Here is a 16,737-nt window from a genome sequence, read left to right as displayed (position 1 = left end):
AATCTAACGATCAGACTTAAGTAGAGTGCAGTGTGCTAAAACATGAAATTTTGCGAACCGTGATACTTCGTTTTCATTAGTTAGTTTAGTTTAAATGTCACAAATCAAAATGTTACGAAGTCATTCAGTGATATTTTACAAACATGCAATTTCTCTTCCTTTTGTTTGTTTTGCACTATTGTGGTCTCGAAAAATAAAGTAAGGGTTTTGGGAAGGTGCCGCCACCCTTGGTATTCAGTTTGCGTTGCTAAAACGAAAACATTAACACGCTTGGACGCCAAATGACAACACAGAATAAAGCGAGACAAGATACCAGTTGCCACATCTATAAATTACGATAGTTGATAAGCACATGTATATAAGCAAAGGCGTATGCGCACAAAGTAATCAGACTTAAGCTAAGCGTGTGAACGTAAAGTTAAGTGATTTAATAAAGCAATGAAGATGTGATGCCATTAGCTTGTGACTTTTATTTAGCAATCCAGTGATAAAACTCAGAGGAATTATTGTGAGAAATTTTATTTGGAGAAAACGTACTGTGTTCCTCACAAGTTAACATGTAATACATTGCACCTGTGCATCAAAACAGCCCTTAACTAATTTTGGTTGATTGATTTGGGTTGCTTTTATTAGAAATTGGAATATAGCATGACTTTAACACCTCAAAAGTGGTTGGCATAACCGCTTTGTGCTTTCGTCGTCGGTTTTAGAAACTTATTTTGTAAAAGTCGCTCATCCAGTCCAACTTGCTTCGGTGGTACATGGAGCAAACCCACGTCTTCATCTGTCCACGTTTTTCTGTAAATTTCACAACTTGACTTAGGTACTTTTCATTTTTTATTCAAATGAAAATTTTATGAAAATAAATAATTGATAATAAATTGAAGACAATAGCAAAAATTGCCCTGCCTCCATAGAAGCAACACATAAAACGCACAATGGATATGGGCAACATTGTAAAATATGTATAATGCAGTTGAATGTCATTATTCCGCCACGATTCAGTCTCTATTCGAAACATACCGACATTTTATATTTATTTGTACCACACCATCCAATTATTCTTTTGCAAATGCATACACCTGGTATGTATATACAATATATGTGTATAATTGCATATAATTAGCGCGTGCATATTTACTGGGTGCTTGGCCGAGCTCTTCTCCCAATTTGTGATGTGCGCCTTGATGTTATTCACACAAATAGATCTACAGTATCAGCTGATAGCCTCTGATGTTAGCGCTGAATGTTTATTACATTGTATAAGCTTATATAAATAAAAAAAAAAAAAAATAAAAATAAAAAAAATCAACAGTTTTCAGCCGCTTCTGAACGGGAGATGATTTTTTATGAGGACATTTTTTCTTGGCAACTTGGAGGTTTGCCATTGCTTCCCTCCGGGCTGTCGCTTTTGGAAATAAGAGTTTTTATCAATTGGAGTTTTATGCCCGCAGTGAACTTCTAACCCGGACCTTATCGAATGATAGTCACGCACGAACCATTAGCCTACGGTGGCCGAATATGCATACAAATTGTATATCACAACTCAAACATGTGTGTATATAATTTATTAATAGCCTTTTTTATTATTTCAAAACTCAAAACATCATTTTGCTCTATTTTATTAGCTTTGAGAAAAGTTCAAAAATCGGTCTTCTGTAAAAACTTAAGGTATGTATACACATATTGTGTGATAGTTTACAAATATTTGTTAATATGCTAGTTTTAAATTATTACATATATACTTCAATAGAAAATTCTACGCATTAAAACTAATTGTTGCCTACAATAATTAGCCCTATTAAAATCACAGTTGCAGAATAGGAATTGCTAAATCATAGCGCTGAACAGCAAATTCAAAGATTCAGCTAGGACCTAATACTATTAAAAATTACTATTCTTGCGTTCACTTATGTATGTATGAATACTATTTATGCTATGTATGAGGGAGCATATGCCACTATTTTCTCTGCACCAACTCATTCGTACTACAAGAAATCTGACTGTCATACAATTCTATCATCGGTGACTGGCAGTGCTGATGCATTTGTCTCTCGTTTCTTTTCTTCCATCAGCATTTTACGTTAATACACAAAATCTGATGTGTCCTGTTGTGTAAATGTAGGATTGCATATTTTTCTAATATGCGAATCTTCTTTCTATACTAGTCTACTTAAGTCTGATCAATAAAATGAAATTTTTATAAATTTATTTTAATTATATGTATGTATGTTGTTTTTTCAGTGAATGCTTTAGAGGTTCGGTCAGTCGAAGAAAGTATTTTTCTTGCAGGTTATGAAAATCTCATCACAGTAGTCCCATCTGCTTTATATTCTGATGTAGAATCATCTGGTGTACATCATTGAAGACCTTCCGCACACAGCTTGTATCAGTGGCAACGGTAAAATGATAGTAACACTCTCGCCTCGAATAGTCAATATTATTTCGAGAATTGCGCTTAAATGTTTCGTGCGTGATATCGATGAGTTTCTGCTGAATGAAACGTTTCGTCCAATCAGATTCATCGAAATAATTACCCTCTTGCGGTGAATTGCAAAAATCCTCAAAATCAGGAAAATAATCAACAATATGCTTTCCAGCGCGTATCTTACGCTCCATCACATCTCGCTTATTCAGGAAGACAATGAAGCCGGCAGAGGCGAGAAAACGATTTTGCCAAACGCTGCGGAACAAATTGAGCGCCTCTTGCAGCCGATTTTGTCGTGAATCTTCACGCAGACTCTGATCAAAATCACCGCAGGAGATGAGAAAGAGTACCGCTTGTATACCCTCGAAGACCTGTATCCATTTGTTACGCTGATCACGCTGGCCACCAACATCATACATTCGAAACTCTTGCACTCCACCACCCATAGCGCGAGGCACTTTCACCTTGAAAGTAATCTGGTGTATGCCAGTGGTGATCTTACGACTATGTAGTATGTCCTCGGTGGACGGAATGTAGTCGGGATCGGAGATGCGTTCGAAATTGTCGAGGAAACTAAAATAAAATGAAAGAGAAATTAAAAAACCATAATAAAAAATTGGTTATTTTGTGTTTTTCGGTGAAGTGGAAATACTTACTATTTCGTACTGTCCAGTAATGGAAATTCGTTGGAACGTTCAAAACAGGAGCGAATGCCAATATCATTCCACAAAGTGAGGATGTGATCGCAATAATCCTGTAGAGACGAGAGATAAAAGAAATATTTTTATATAATATGTTTGTGCGTACATTTTTAGTGATGTTATATAGTATAGAGTAAAGGCAGCAGCATATCGTATATTTAAATACAAGTAACAAGTATTAGAATATAAACGTAAAATCAATATTGCATGACATCGCCAAACGCAAAAAACAAAAAAGCAGTACCAAACAGATGGGAAGATACGTAAAGAAAGTGTGCGCTTCTTATCTTTGCTTGCCTACTTATTCCCGCTGAACGTAACTCGGCCAATTTTGCACATAGTTGTTGTTTAAAAAAAATTTGATTATAATAGAAAATAATTAACTAAACATCTCAATGTAGCTAACAAAGAAGAAATATTTGAATCGATTGATTCGTTTTTTGGTGTAACAGTAACAATTTATAATTTTTTACCACATTTTTCCATATAGCCACACCCCTCGGCGGGAAATGGTAAACCTCCGAGTGTATTTGTGCCATGAAAAAGCTCCTCATAAAAAACCTATTGCCATTCGGAGGCGACATAAAACTGTAGGTCCCTTCATTTGTGGAAAGGAATCAAAACGCACACCACAAATAGGTGGCGGAGCTCGGTCAGACACACAGCAAAGGATGTAAGCTCCAATTTTTATTATTAAATTATTATTATTATTATTATTATTATTATTACAGGTAGATGAACAGACAAAAGGCATTTAGAAATAGCGCTCGGTTAGTGTCTTACCAACCCTGTGCTTGGTTGAACAATGGATTAATTTGATTAAATAGTAAAAACAACTCCTTACCCCACCAACCCAGGCACTTGGAAAATCACATTACATGCGCATGGGCCATGATAAGCTTATCTATCAGCATGCCGATAAGTGTGGGTACTACGGAGATGGTGTGAGTCATTACTCTGTTTAGTTAGAGAGAACATTTGGAATTTGTTGGATAAATACCTGGAAAAAATTGCTATTGTTTAACTTTTTAACGGTCAGGCGAACTTTTACTGAAAATGATCAATAATACTCCGTTACGCGGATGAGTTTAGCCAGGCCTTCCTTGATTTAAAGTGCAAATAAAATTTTATATATAATATAATATTTCTAATTGAGCTGCTTTCTTGAAATTTCAAATGCATTTCTAAAATTTAATTAGCTGCACACTTGTGAGCGATGGAAAACAAAATATTACCATTAAATCTAAAAATATGCGGGTCTGGTAAGGTTTATTAGGTGGGAATATGACTATGGAGAAATCTTTCAAATGGAAGGTGCAAGCTATAAATGAATGAATTTCACAGCTGCATCAAAAGCTTGATTTTATAGGTTGTGTATTACAGAGTTCCAAAATTGAGGAAATTCTTTTTTCTACGGCCAAGACGATGTGTCTGAGCAGGCGGCCAAGCAAATTTAAGTTTTTTGTAAACCCAATACTGTTTTGAATGGAACCAGAAGGCTTTGCTGTTTGTTTCGTGTGTGATTGGAAGGCAGCATCCCCTATGAGCTACTTTTTTCGGACCAAACTCCTAATTCAATCCTCTGCTGTTAGAAGATCGAAGTGGATGGAATTGGTGAATGGGAAGGGGCTTGGGTTCCATCAGGACAACGCCAGGCCTCACACTTATTTTACGAGGGGGCAGAAGCTCCGTGAGCTTGAGTGGGAGATTATTTTGCATCCACCGTTTATTCAGACCTGGCACCAAGGGATTATCACGTCGGCAAGCATTTACAAAATATTGGAATTATGAAAATATCTTAAAAATTAACAAAGTCTATCGCAAAAAGCGTCGCATAATTGATCTACATCATATAATCGTTACTGTGTTTTTGCCATTATCGGAATAAAGCGCATTAATGCTCCGAATTTTTACTTAACTCAATATACACATATTAACTACAACTAATCATACTAAATCGGGCTTCATTTCAAAAATGCCTAAAATATCAAAAGATGCAGCACAAATTTATTTCCCTTGGTGATAATGCACCATCCCACTGAGAAAAGTGTGTCAAGGAATTGGTAAAGGTGGCTAACTAGCAAGCGCTACATTGTGTGGCATATTAAGTAAACTTAGAGAAACTTTTCGTTTCATTGGAAATTAAAAAAAAAAAAATGGACTAACACTTTTTTGTTGGCAATGCGGAAGAATGCCAAAATTATAGCAGAAGCCAGAGCTATTGCATTGAAGTAAATACTTTCTCCTATTTTCGAATACATTGTAAAAGTATTTCTTATCTCCAAAATCGGAAATTTCATCACGCAAAAAACTAATTGGTTCATAATTAAATCATATTAATTTATGGAAACAAATTTCAATATTTTCATTTATAAACAAAACATATATTGTTCTACTTTGAACATAATTTTGCTGGGTGGAAATTTATTTATGTGATATACTGTTCGCATTTGTGTACGACCATACGTTTTTCCAATAAGTTAATAGTTGCAAGCGCATCCCAAAAGGTGACAGATGGTTTTCCATTATAACGCACATTTAATTTAATTCAATTTTCCAATTAACTAAAGAACCCATTATATTGCACAGTGTGTAAATTTATACTAACATATGTATGTATGTGTATATGTGTTTGTTCTTACTTCAAAATCAATGAAATGTAAAAATCGAAGTAGCCACTTGCGATTACAGTTGACGTAAATATTAATGAACATATTTGTATACTCATATACATACATACGTATACATAAATGATTTCTTTGGAAAAACACAATGAAAATATTAAGTACAGTGAACCAAAAAAAAAAAATTGGAACACTTGTTTGTTCTGACTTCAATCCTCTATAACGTGAGAACAGTTCAATCAATTTTCAAAAGGCAAAAGCCAATATAAAGTATTCCATTCAGTATTTTATTATAAAAAACGAAAATAAAAAAAATTTCTAATTATTTCGACGTTTTCCAGTAAACAAAACAATAACTTAATTTTACAACTCAAACATAAAGTGGGACAGTAATGAAAACATGGAGAAAAAGGAAAATTTACGAACTAATATTTTGTGCAGTATCCCTTTACATTAATTACTGCTTGTGGACGTCGTTGCATGGATTCATGGGTGATTTTAGGTAATTTTTACTACTAATCTGCCACGGCTGTCGGTTCCGAACGAGTTGGTGCGTAATTAGAATGTACGTTCGAATCTCGGTGAAAGACCAAAATGAAGAAAAAAAGTTGTTTCTAATAACGGTTCCCCCCTCGGCGGGCAATGACAAACCTCCGAGTGCATTTCTCATAAAAAACATCTGCCGTTCGGAGTCGGCTTGAAACTGTAGGTTCTTCCATTTGTGGAACAACATCAAGACACGCTCCACAAATAGGAGAACGAGCTCGGCCAAACACCCAAAAAGGGTGTACGCGTCAATTATATTTAGATATAATCTGCCGCTTACGCAATTATCTTTTAATATAAGGCCACAAGTGCTCAATATGATAGATATCTGGGGTCTGAGAAGGAGGGGCAAGACTTTTTTAACATTGTAAAGGAACCCTTACAATCAGCGCAGTATGCTTTAGGTCGTTGTCGTGCTTGAAGGTGAACTGGTAACTGTAATTCTTCGACAGTTTTGGGAATAGGCACCTTCAATATTTCTAGATAATTTACTTTAGTCATAGTTTTTTCAATAAAACACAAGGAGCCCACTCAATTTGCCGTCATTGCTGCCCAAATCATAACATGCCCGGCACCATGCGTCATAGTACCAACTATATTAGACGGATTGAGCGCTGTGCCTTCCTTTCTCCACACAAAACGGCTGCCATTTAACCCAAATAAATGCATAATCCTTCTGTTGGTCACATTTGAGTTAATTGTGGATTCTTTTCCAGTACCACTTTTTCTAAGAAAAGAATTATATTTTTTCAATATATTAAATACCGTCGACTTGGCTTTTTCAAAATTCCCGCGATTTTACGCGACGCTTCCAAATTGTGGAAATTAACTTTGAAAAAAAAAAAAAAAAAACTATTCGGGATCAATTTTTTTTCCAAATACTAATCAGCTAAACGTCTATGACTTTTGGTTCCAATAAGATGGCATAACTTGCTGTATAGTACAGCGCGAAATCGATTTATTGCAATTTTCTATCCACCCTAGACGCCATACGCCCAGTTTTATTGGAAAAATTAGTCAAAAAATATCCCACGGCGGGTATCAAAAAATAAATATCATGAAATGACCTACCAGATTATAAGAAAAAAAAAAATCATTCCAATAATATTTCTGTCTTGTATTATAATTTAAAGTAAATTAACTCTTAAATAAAATAAAATGTAATATAAAAAATAAAATAAAATAATAATTTAAGTTTAAAAGGGAGTGAAATTAGTTCGATGCAATTGATTGGTTTTCCTTTCCAGCCTTGCCGTAACTTTGGTACTAGCAAATTTATTTTTGTGAGGCAGTTCAGAAGAAGAAAATACCTAAAGTGCACTTTAAGGCTAGGAATAGTTTATCGGACCGGTTAGTAAAGTTTATTTCACTGGTTAGATGAGAAAACGTCCCTAATTAGTATTAACTATTGTTCACTTATACTTGAGTAACAAAATTAATTTATAGAAAACATAGGTACACACCTCATTTATATATTCCGGCGCCTGATCTCCCAATGAGAGTATATATTCCGCACACTTCCGACTTGCTATACTTTGATACTGTAGACCAAGAATAGCCATGTGTTGCACCAACTGATACATAGATTCGTGAATATTTTGATAGATTTCAGGGATTTTATCACAACGTTCTCTGCAAATAAAATAAAAAAATACATTAATATATACCAAGTATATTATAAACACATGCATACATATATACATTCATATATATATATATATATATATGGATGTAGAAGCTTAAGTAACTTTTTTTTTTCAAATATAGGGAAGGCGTAGGAAAAAATATGGCTAAACATGAAGCAATACCCCACGAAATCTGGATCTGTATCCACCGTGGGAAGACATATGTCTATTATAAATATTCTGTTTGGATAAGCAGTAAACTTCTTACTTCATAAGCAAAATAATACACTTATAATTTCCTGCAACTTAATTTATGCTCTCTGCTGTATTTTATTCTCTTTACAATTGTTTCTTAATTTGTGTCGTTTGCGTTTCTTTGTTTCATTCATCATCATTTACGTAAACTAAATTGTTTTAAATTAATATTGGGTCAAGTCGATCGTGGCAAAATCGGCGAAGTTTTGAGTATTTGAGGGCCCCTTGCTCCAGGCCGGGTTTCGTGTTTAGAAGCGTTTTTCTGAAATTTGTTATTTTTGAAGTGAGTGTACGCTATAACTCAAAAGCTACTGGACCAATCGTGAAATGTTGCACAGTACTGTACACAGTTTACTTTTACAATAATAAATTTGCTAATTTTTTTAGCGAAAATCGGTTTTTTTGGTTTTCAAGTACAACAAAAATCTAATCAAAATTGTCATCCCAGCTATCAGGCGTTAACTATAATCGGGTTAAGTACTACTTTATATTCGCGCAGGTTCTCTAATTCACTTCGATTGAATTTCATTGAAATTTCCTGGCATTTACATTGAAGTTAATTGGGAAATGAATTGTAGAAGCTGCCCGATTAATCATAAAAGTATTGGGAAACAACTCTTGTTCTTCATTATAAATCCAACTTACTCATCTGTGTATCCATTTATATGCAATATACGCATTTGTTTGATAATAGTTGTCTTGCCAGATTCTGCTGTACCCAACAACAAAATTTTCACGGCTTCACGAAACGATTTACGTACTTCGGTAAATTGCTGCTCCACATCCTGCGGCGTTGTATGAAATTCGTCGGGACCTTGAGGCTTCGTGTGACGTAAACAACGTAAAAGTCTAAAAATAATAAGGAAAAATTAATATAGGAAGCAAAAAATAGGCGCATGCATGCATATGTACATATGTATGTATGTATATCAATATTTGCCAAAAATTTAAATAAATATGTACACACAATTTTTTTTACTAATTTAGTAAAAAAACAAATAGTGGAGCGCGTCACAGCTCTATTGGCAATGGCCTAAATTTGGCAACGAAGTCTCTAATTTTAAGCATAAATATTTATGAAGGTGCATAATAATTCTTTGACAAAAGTAATTTTGTGTATTTTGCTCAGGTCGAAGTTCATATGTAGGAGTACATAGATACATACATAGATATGGGATGAATGTGATTCTGCGTTGGTGTTAGAATTGTTCCATATCAATTAGTAATACCAAGAACTGTTTGTTTTTTGTTTTTTTCATATAGCAATGCAGGAGAATTAGTTTCTAATTAAACTGGCAAATGTAATTTGTAGACGAAAGATTATATTACCAATATAGCTGATACTAATGTGTGGTTCCCGAACGCTTGAACAGAACGGAATTTTTCCATTTCAACAATTGAAATTGGCTGCCAAAACATGATGAATGATACACGCTAATGCTATGTTTCACAGCATGTAATTGGCTCTCTAAGCAAATCGGGAGTTACACTGTTTCCACAGCGTATTCGTAATTCACTTTGGTAGCTTTTTTAATTGTTCTTGTTCTTTAAAAGAAAGAAATATAAACTTTTCAAAGGACTTGCTTTCTTTAATGTTAAACTTTCAGAGGTTAATGATAACTTCAGAGTTCTTAGAAGATGCAGTTGCTGGACATCTCCACTCCTCCTCGATATAATTATTATTTTTTTAACAAAGCCTGTTTTTGCTTACAGTGTTGTAAAATAACTTTTACTAGTTATTATTTAAGGTTGGTTCAAATAATTTCGATAAATTTGGTAGTTAACTGTTTTACAATTAATTTCAATAAATTTCCGATAAAAATTAGAAAAGACAATTTGTTCGTAATTCGTGGAAACAGTGCAATAAAGAAAGATTTAACATTTTTTGATGGGTATGAAAATTTTAAATTGATCGCACAAAAATAATTCATGCATTAAATTTTTTAAAACCCACAATAGACTCTTGCGTGATACATTTTCTTTGCATACTGAGAGTTACATATTGAAAGCGTATCAGTTTACATTAACAGTAGACTGCGAGCGTAATATGTAGTTTGCACGATTGGGTGGATTGAAGTGAAAGAGATATACATAACTCTGCCGTGACGTAAATGCAATAAGCGACACGAGAGAATTTAGATGAGAGTTCCAAAATAGCCAGCGATAGCAAACAAACGAGAAAATTTAGGCTAGGTTAAGGTAAACAAGGTAGATAATAGAAATAAGAGGCGAAAGAAAAAAGTTTGTTGTAAATATAAAAATGTAAACAAACATCAACAATTACGTAAGAAAGCCAGAAGCGGTGCCGCATCATGCACAACCTTCGGTATTACTATATTTCAACCGCGAATCAAACCCATTAAATTTAATCATATGTTATTTTGATAGTGAAAGCTCTTTTCCGCTGGAAATCTTGACAAAAAGTCAGGATCATATCCCCGTGTCGTTATACTTTAACGACTTTGGGAAATATTTCAAACTTATTTGAGTAGCCCAAACAGTGCGTTTATCGACAATAAGTCAAGTTAACGGACCCAATAACGATCTAGATAAAAAATTAATTTTTGTTATTTTACTGAACTTTTAAAAAGAAATCACTATTGTGATTCACTTTATCTTTTGCAAAAAGGCATGGCTGACGAAATGTCAAAGTAAGTAAATTAGATGGCAGACAATTCGAACGAATCAAAATTTAATTACTTTCAGTGTAGCGATAAGCAGTATTATTGGCAACAGTTAGTACTCGTAGTATTTAAGGTTTTTAAGCACTATTTTATGTAGGGGTGTGAAAATGCCTCTTTATCATAAAAATTTACTACCTCCATTGCTGCAGAAATAAAAAAGTTGAATAGCTTTTCGAAAAAATTAGCTAAGAGTTTTTATAGCACCTTATGATGTCTTTTTTTTTCAAAACAACAAGCCTTCGTACATACATACATACATATGCCAAATGGTTGCAAGTAATAAAGTTCTTAAAGTTTACGTCTGAATCTTTTGAAGGGTGGCCTTAATTTTGTTATTGTTTTGTAAGGTGTGCTACTTCATCCTAAGAAAAGGTGAATTCTGACATATTCAGAAAAAATGAGGTGAAAACTTGAAACACGTCTACAAGAACAGTAGTACTCATTTGACCGATCATATGATGGTCACTGTTGGTGGAAATATTTGGTAATGATAAGAGCAAATTTTTTAACACACCCTTAATGTGAGAAAGTTGCCAGATACGTGAGAATACGTGTGATTTGGCGTGTTTTTTTTAACGAAGGGTTTGCTATGCTGCACGCTCAAATGCTTTTTTGTAGTTAACGATGAGGTAAATATTCATAGATGTGTCAAATCACAATTGATATAATTTTTAGTTACAGTTGACTAATCAAACTTGAATATCCCACAAATAAATGAAAATCGAACAGTTATATTTTTTCGCTTTAATTTCTTAAACTTCATAAATAATTATCACAAGGACTGCAAGGGGACTGCTCCTTTGCACTGGGTGCTATTACCAATTTTACCCGTTATCCGAGAAATCGAGTGCTCCACTTTTTGCATTCATGCATTATTTTGTTCTAGTTCGTTTTTTCCGAATTATCAATGATCTGGAAAATTTATTTTGTCTGGAAAATTAAAAAAAAATTCATGGGTCTCAAATACTACACCAATTTTTAATGCTGGTGCATGCGTGTGCTTTTTCGCTGCACAAAACAATTACCTATTTAAAATTCTCACATTATTTGTTTCACTCTTTCATATACATTTTTTGAACTAAAATCAAAGAGCCTTATGATCTCTTTTATATTAGTTTATATTCAAAGCAAAAATATTGAAAGTATTTGCTATAGTAAAAAAATTGTGCATATATCAGTTTCCATCCAGCTAGAACCTCGTTATTTTTTTGTGGTATTATAGAGTGTAATCAATCAATAAATATCTCTTTCCAACTAAAAGCCATTTACAAATATAGAAAACCTACTCATCAGACTGCTGTAATAAATATTGTGTAGGCGGCTGAGTCCTTATCTATATAAGCATGCATCCACACATTCATATATGTGTAGATATATGCCCTTAAAAGAATTTCATTTTGTCAAAAATAATAATAACAAATAAAATTTGACCAGTAGAATCTGCATTAAAGTCGCTTGCTTCAAATCTAAATGAGTTTGCCATAATTCTAATAACAAAAATTAAGCAGCACGTTTATATCATATCTTTACAGTTTAGCTGTAAATCAGTCATCCATTTGTATGGTCGCACAATATCCACATATGGGCCAGTTATTTTCAGGTATTGACGCCCCCATATCCATGAACGAATGAACGAATGCACGAATGCACGAACGACCGCTACTGCGCAGCAATTTATGATACCTCAATTAGACAATTAGCACTAACGATTAGGTAGATATAACTTATGTATGAACGTGTGGGGATACACATAAAACAATTTAGCGATTTTCCTTTTGACTCCTACACGTTTTGATATATCGAACAAATGTGTAATTAAAATCATTTTGTTTGTAGCAAAATATTTATTTATGTGGATCGATCACATTTCACGACTTGTGCAGGTGATCCAATTGGGAAAATGCGTCGACAGCAATTTCCCTTCAGTCTGTTAAAGTCGATTTTTATGTTTTCGAATAAAACAATAATCGTGCAGATAACAGTTTTAATCTGGTTTTAATCTTAAGTATTTGATTTTCTTAACACCTGGTGAATGAAAGTTGTAAGTATAATACACATATATATATATCTACTTATATAGCCCATATGCGGAACGCAGTTATTGAGTTGGAAGTTCGTTTTCCACATAGACAACAAACAATTACACTGAAAAACATTTTTTTAATAAATCGAAAAACTTCTTTAGCTGAATAACATTATAATCTGACAGAATAGCCTACAACTACAGATAGGTAATTAAATGTAAAAATGTACATAATACAGAAAAGACACACAAACAAATGCAAATGTGTATCTTCATAGTGGAAAGTAAACCATCTTGAAAGTTTTGTGAATTGCACCAATGCTTTTCAAATAATCACACAATTTAGCTTTTGTTTTTTATTAGCACATACTTAAAAAAATCAGAAATGATTGAGTGAAAGGAATATTTTTCGTGTTTGTTCTGCCATGACTGGCAGCTTCGTTGATAGTGTTAAAAAACGCGGGATTTTATCTTTGTGTGTATAGTGTCCATAGATTACAGGTGTCATGCAGAAAGTCAAGGAGCATGGGGAAACAAATTGTTAGACTCTTTCACGTACATAAGTAGATAACTTATAATGAGTTTCATAAGAGCGCATGCTAATTTTTTATAGCACCTTTTGAAAAGGCAGCTAAGAGTGGTTCTCAAAATTTCTTGTCACTTTTAAGACCAAAAGATTCACATAAAAATTGTATTTCAAGCTAAATTTCGGTTTTAGCTGCTGCTACATATTTTTGTTTTGATAGCTGTTACAGTTCGATGCCATCTTTTTTGACAGTTGCAAAGTAAAGCATTTTCAATTTGCTAAAATATAGCTGATTTCTTTCAAGAACGGTTTAAAATTGAAACAAAAATTTGCCTTTTCACATTTTTCAACTTCTAAGATTATTCATTGCTAATTTTCTTTATAAACAACTGTGAAGGAGGGGGTTTCTTGATTGAAACTCGAAGAAACCTAAAGGAAAACGTAGATATATGTACACATTGGATTCGAAAGCTTGAACCTTCTTCTTTATAAAACCGTGTCAAAAAAAAAAAACAAATCGGTCGAAAGCGAGCGAAGTTGCTAGTTTTTTAATGTAGCAAGTATCGGAAGACGAGGTTTTTGGCAATAAATAAAGATTATATAGATATATACATACATGTAAATGATTCAAAAGCTTTAGACTTCCACTTCATAAAATCGTCTCAAATCGGAGCGAAATTATCAATCTTTCGACGCAGCAAGTAAGAAGCTTTAAAAATATATGTATGTATAAACATTTCGGTGATGTATGGAAAATTTGGAAGTTGGTTTTGTATTAAACTCGACCAGATCTACAATGTCTACTATACCATCTTAAAAGTACATAACATCTTTTTTATACCAGAAGTTATGAGTTATTCAAAACTATCAGCATAAACCACGGTTCAATTTGTATCTTTCCTAAAATACAGTGGAAATAGCAGTCGGCCTTTAAATCATCTCACGTAGACCATTGCCGTTCCATTGTGATACCACAGTAGCTGTTTACCTGCTACTCCTCGTGAAACCATTTGTTTTAGGTACAAACCCATTGATCTGCCTGACACCTATACCTCTAAATTATCAGTTTCTTTCAAAAACGACGAGCCAAATTATGCAAACTTAGTGGCACGCCATGCAGGACAGTGGCAGAGAAGATGTATGATAGACTCTTCTATCTCTTCATTCCTGCAGCTTCTGCATTAGTCGAATTAAGACAGTGACCTGTGATCAAAGCACCTAACAAAGAGACGTTTTTCCTTGACCGGCTAAGTAGCATCTTTGAGCGTCTGACGTCACCTTTTGGCCGAATTCTTTTTGTAACGTTACATATCTACCCATCCTGTGTTGACTGAAGTGACAATGTTACTTGTAGGTTGAGAGAAGTTTTCTTACAATCTCCATACGAAGAGGGAGGCGGGTGGTAGTGCCATAGCTCGCTAATGCCATTATACTCTGGTACCCATATCAAATGGATGCGGAAATATTCCGCCATATCGTTAAGAGATGCACGGTATTTGCGGGCAATGATGGATTTATAGTAGTGACAACCCCACCAGGAGATTTAATCGCCGCTGGGCTAAAGGTAGTCAGTCACATTTTTGCCTAATCAGACAGCCATCTCGATAATGGCTAGAATTTCAGCCTGAAATACGCACAGCTATCAAAATTTGCTTAAGTTTTTCGATGTTGCCAGGCACTTTTTGAACAGAAGATGCATATATGTATAGTAAGAGCGCCCACTAATATCTTAAGGACATCGTTAACAGTATGTAAAGGCGCATCAACTCCTGGTTGCTCATGTATTTCCCGGCTTTCATACGTGGCTTTAAAGACTGCGTATACATACACATGTATGAGCATACGTAATCGTCTCGGATGACCGAGGCATACCCACAGGAGAATAGCAAATCATATTATAATAAGTTTTTCATCTTAGTGTTTTGCACTAAACATACATATGTATGTGAATATTACAATTCAATGGTAGTAAAAATTATTCTTTCATTATGTTGCCCTTCAGCGTTTCAAATAAGCTTGTGTAAAGTTCAGCAAATTTCAGCCTTCTAAATTTTAATTGCTGATAACATTTGTAATCCAAAACGTTAATTTCCTCTAATAAAATAACCGCAAAATATTCAAATAATCACAATGACCGCCCTTACACAATAATGAGCAATCCAATCCGATCACATGCCATGCCCATAAAATGAATCTTCCTTTTTTAATTTAAAATTTGAGTAATTTATGACTTGGTATGTACGATTTTATATGCGTTAGCACTGTAAGAAATGTCCGATAAACGGTATACATTTTGTATTTTTTTTTGTACTTGTTTGTAAGCGCATGCATTTTTTACCCACCTTAACTTCATTTTAGCTAACGTTGTTGTACTTTAAAATTTTGTGGAATTCAAAAAGAAATACACAAACACACGACACTTGCTCGTTTTTGATTTTTCTAAGCAGTCTTTTCTTTATTCTTCAGTTGCAACGCTTTGACTTGAGTTTTTCGCATTTGTTTTGAATCGTTTTTGCTTAACTTTATTTTTAATGAGTTATTGTCTCTGGTTTTGTGTTTGTTGTTATTTACTTTTTACTAAACGTTTGCTTATTCATAGACATAATATTATATTGCATGTAACTAATATTATACTATGTTCACTTAAAAGTCTTTGTCTATGATTTACTAGCGAAACTCACTTCCGAAACCTTCAAGTGCTAACGTTATGAAATCACTCGCTCAACTGTTGGCAAATTTCCGCTGCTATAGTCTTTTAAGCGAACTCGAATATCAAAGCTCACCATCGCATTGTTATTGCTGGCAATATATTTGTACAAAATTGCTTTCGTCCTATCGATATCGCACAAATTGCTTGTACTCCCGTCTAATTTATGATACAAACAAGATAAGATTACCATTCGCGCCTTGTTGTTCGATCGTTTGTGAGGCTGAAGTGCGTTCAGTGTATTCAATGCACTCGGTCTTCATCGGTCGCCTGTCCCAATGCCGTTAACTGTTGTGTTAATCAGTTAGTAAGCGCCGCCCCAACAAGGTTCCAAACGACAGCAAGCCATACACATTAATTGCTACCTATTCGTTAAGTGGTGGCACGATCATTTTCGCTTCGTGTTTTAGAGTTGCCACGATTATGTGTGTGTATGCGTGCATGCGAGTTGTCTACCCGCAAATTGCTGCAATGCGATTGAATGGAATATTGCGCGCAGCCTTTGGGGAGAGTCTTGTTAGAATGCTTATCGCTGTGTTGCTTTGTACCTACCCCACTCAAATAGATACCCTTACTCAAGCGGTTAACTGACTTTGCATATTTTGCTGGGCACTTGAA

General features: G+C 34.3%; 1 protein-coding gene across 3 annotated transcripts; it reads right to left on the bottom strand.

Moving 5' to 3' along the window:
- Positions 1-1,622: 1,622 nt before the first annotated feature.
- LOC129242856 (guanine nucleotide-binding protein G(f) subunit alpha) lies at positions 1,623-16,271 on the bottom strand. 3 transcript variants are annotated; one of them, XM_054879739.1, is made up of 5 exons: positions 15,755-16,271; positions 8,825-9,028; positions 7,763-7,931; positions 3,085-3,182; positions 1,623-3,001 (listed from the first exon to the last, which is right to left on the bottom strand). In XM_054879739.1, exons 1-5 carry the CDS (start codon positions 15,763-15,765, stop codon positions 2,308-2,310), a joined length of 1,176 nt encoding a protein of 391 aa, XP_054735714.1. In that variant the 5' UTR covers positions 15,766-16,271; the 3' UTR covers positions 1,623-2,307. The 3 variants fall into 3 exon arrangements, with proteins under 3 accessions (XP_054735714.1, XP_054735715.1, XP_054735716.1); XM_054879740.1 differs by lacking the exon at positions 15,755-16,271 and adding an exon at positions 9,509-9,654; XM_054879741.1 differs by lacking the exon at positions 15,755-16,271 and adding an exon at positions 9,345-9,418.
- Positions 16,272-16,737: the final 466 nt, after the last annotated feature.

Source organism: Anastrepha obliqua, chromosome 3 (assembly GCF_027943255.1).
Source record: "Anastrepha obliqua isolate idAnaObli1 chromosome 3, idAnaObli1_1.0, whole genome shotgun sequence".
In the NCBI taxonomy this organism is placed as follows: Eukaryota; Metazoa; Arthropoda; class Insecta; order Diptera; family Tephritidae; genus Anastrepha; species Anastrepha obliqua.
The sequence above is the reverse complement of the archived record's forward strand: the minus strand, read 5'-3'. Positions and strand labels throughout refer to the sequence as shown.

Bases quoted from the DNA above. Each gene is read 5' to 3' on its own strand.
- LOC129242856 (XM_054879739.1), bottom strand. The intron at 7,932-8,824 runs GTAAGTTGGATT...TTTTATTTGCAG, and splicing joins ATAAATGGATACACAGATGA to AGAACGTTGTGATAAAATCC. The intron at 3,002-3,084 runs GTAAGTATTTCC...ATTTTATTTTAG, and splicing joins TTACTGGACAGTACGAAATA to TTTCCTCGACAATTTCGAAC.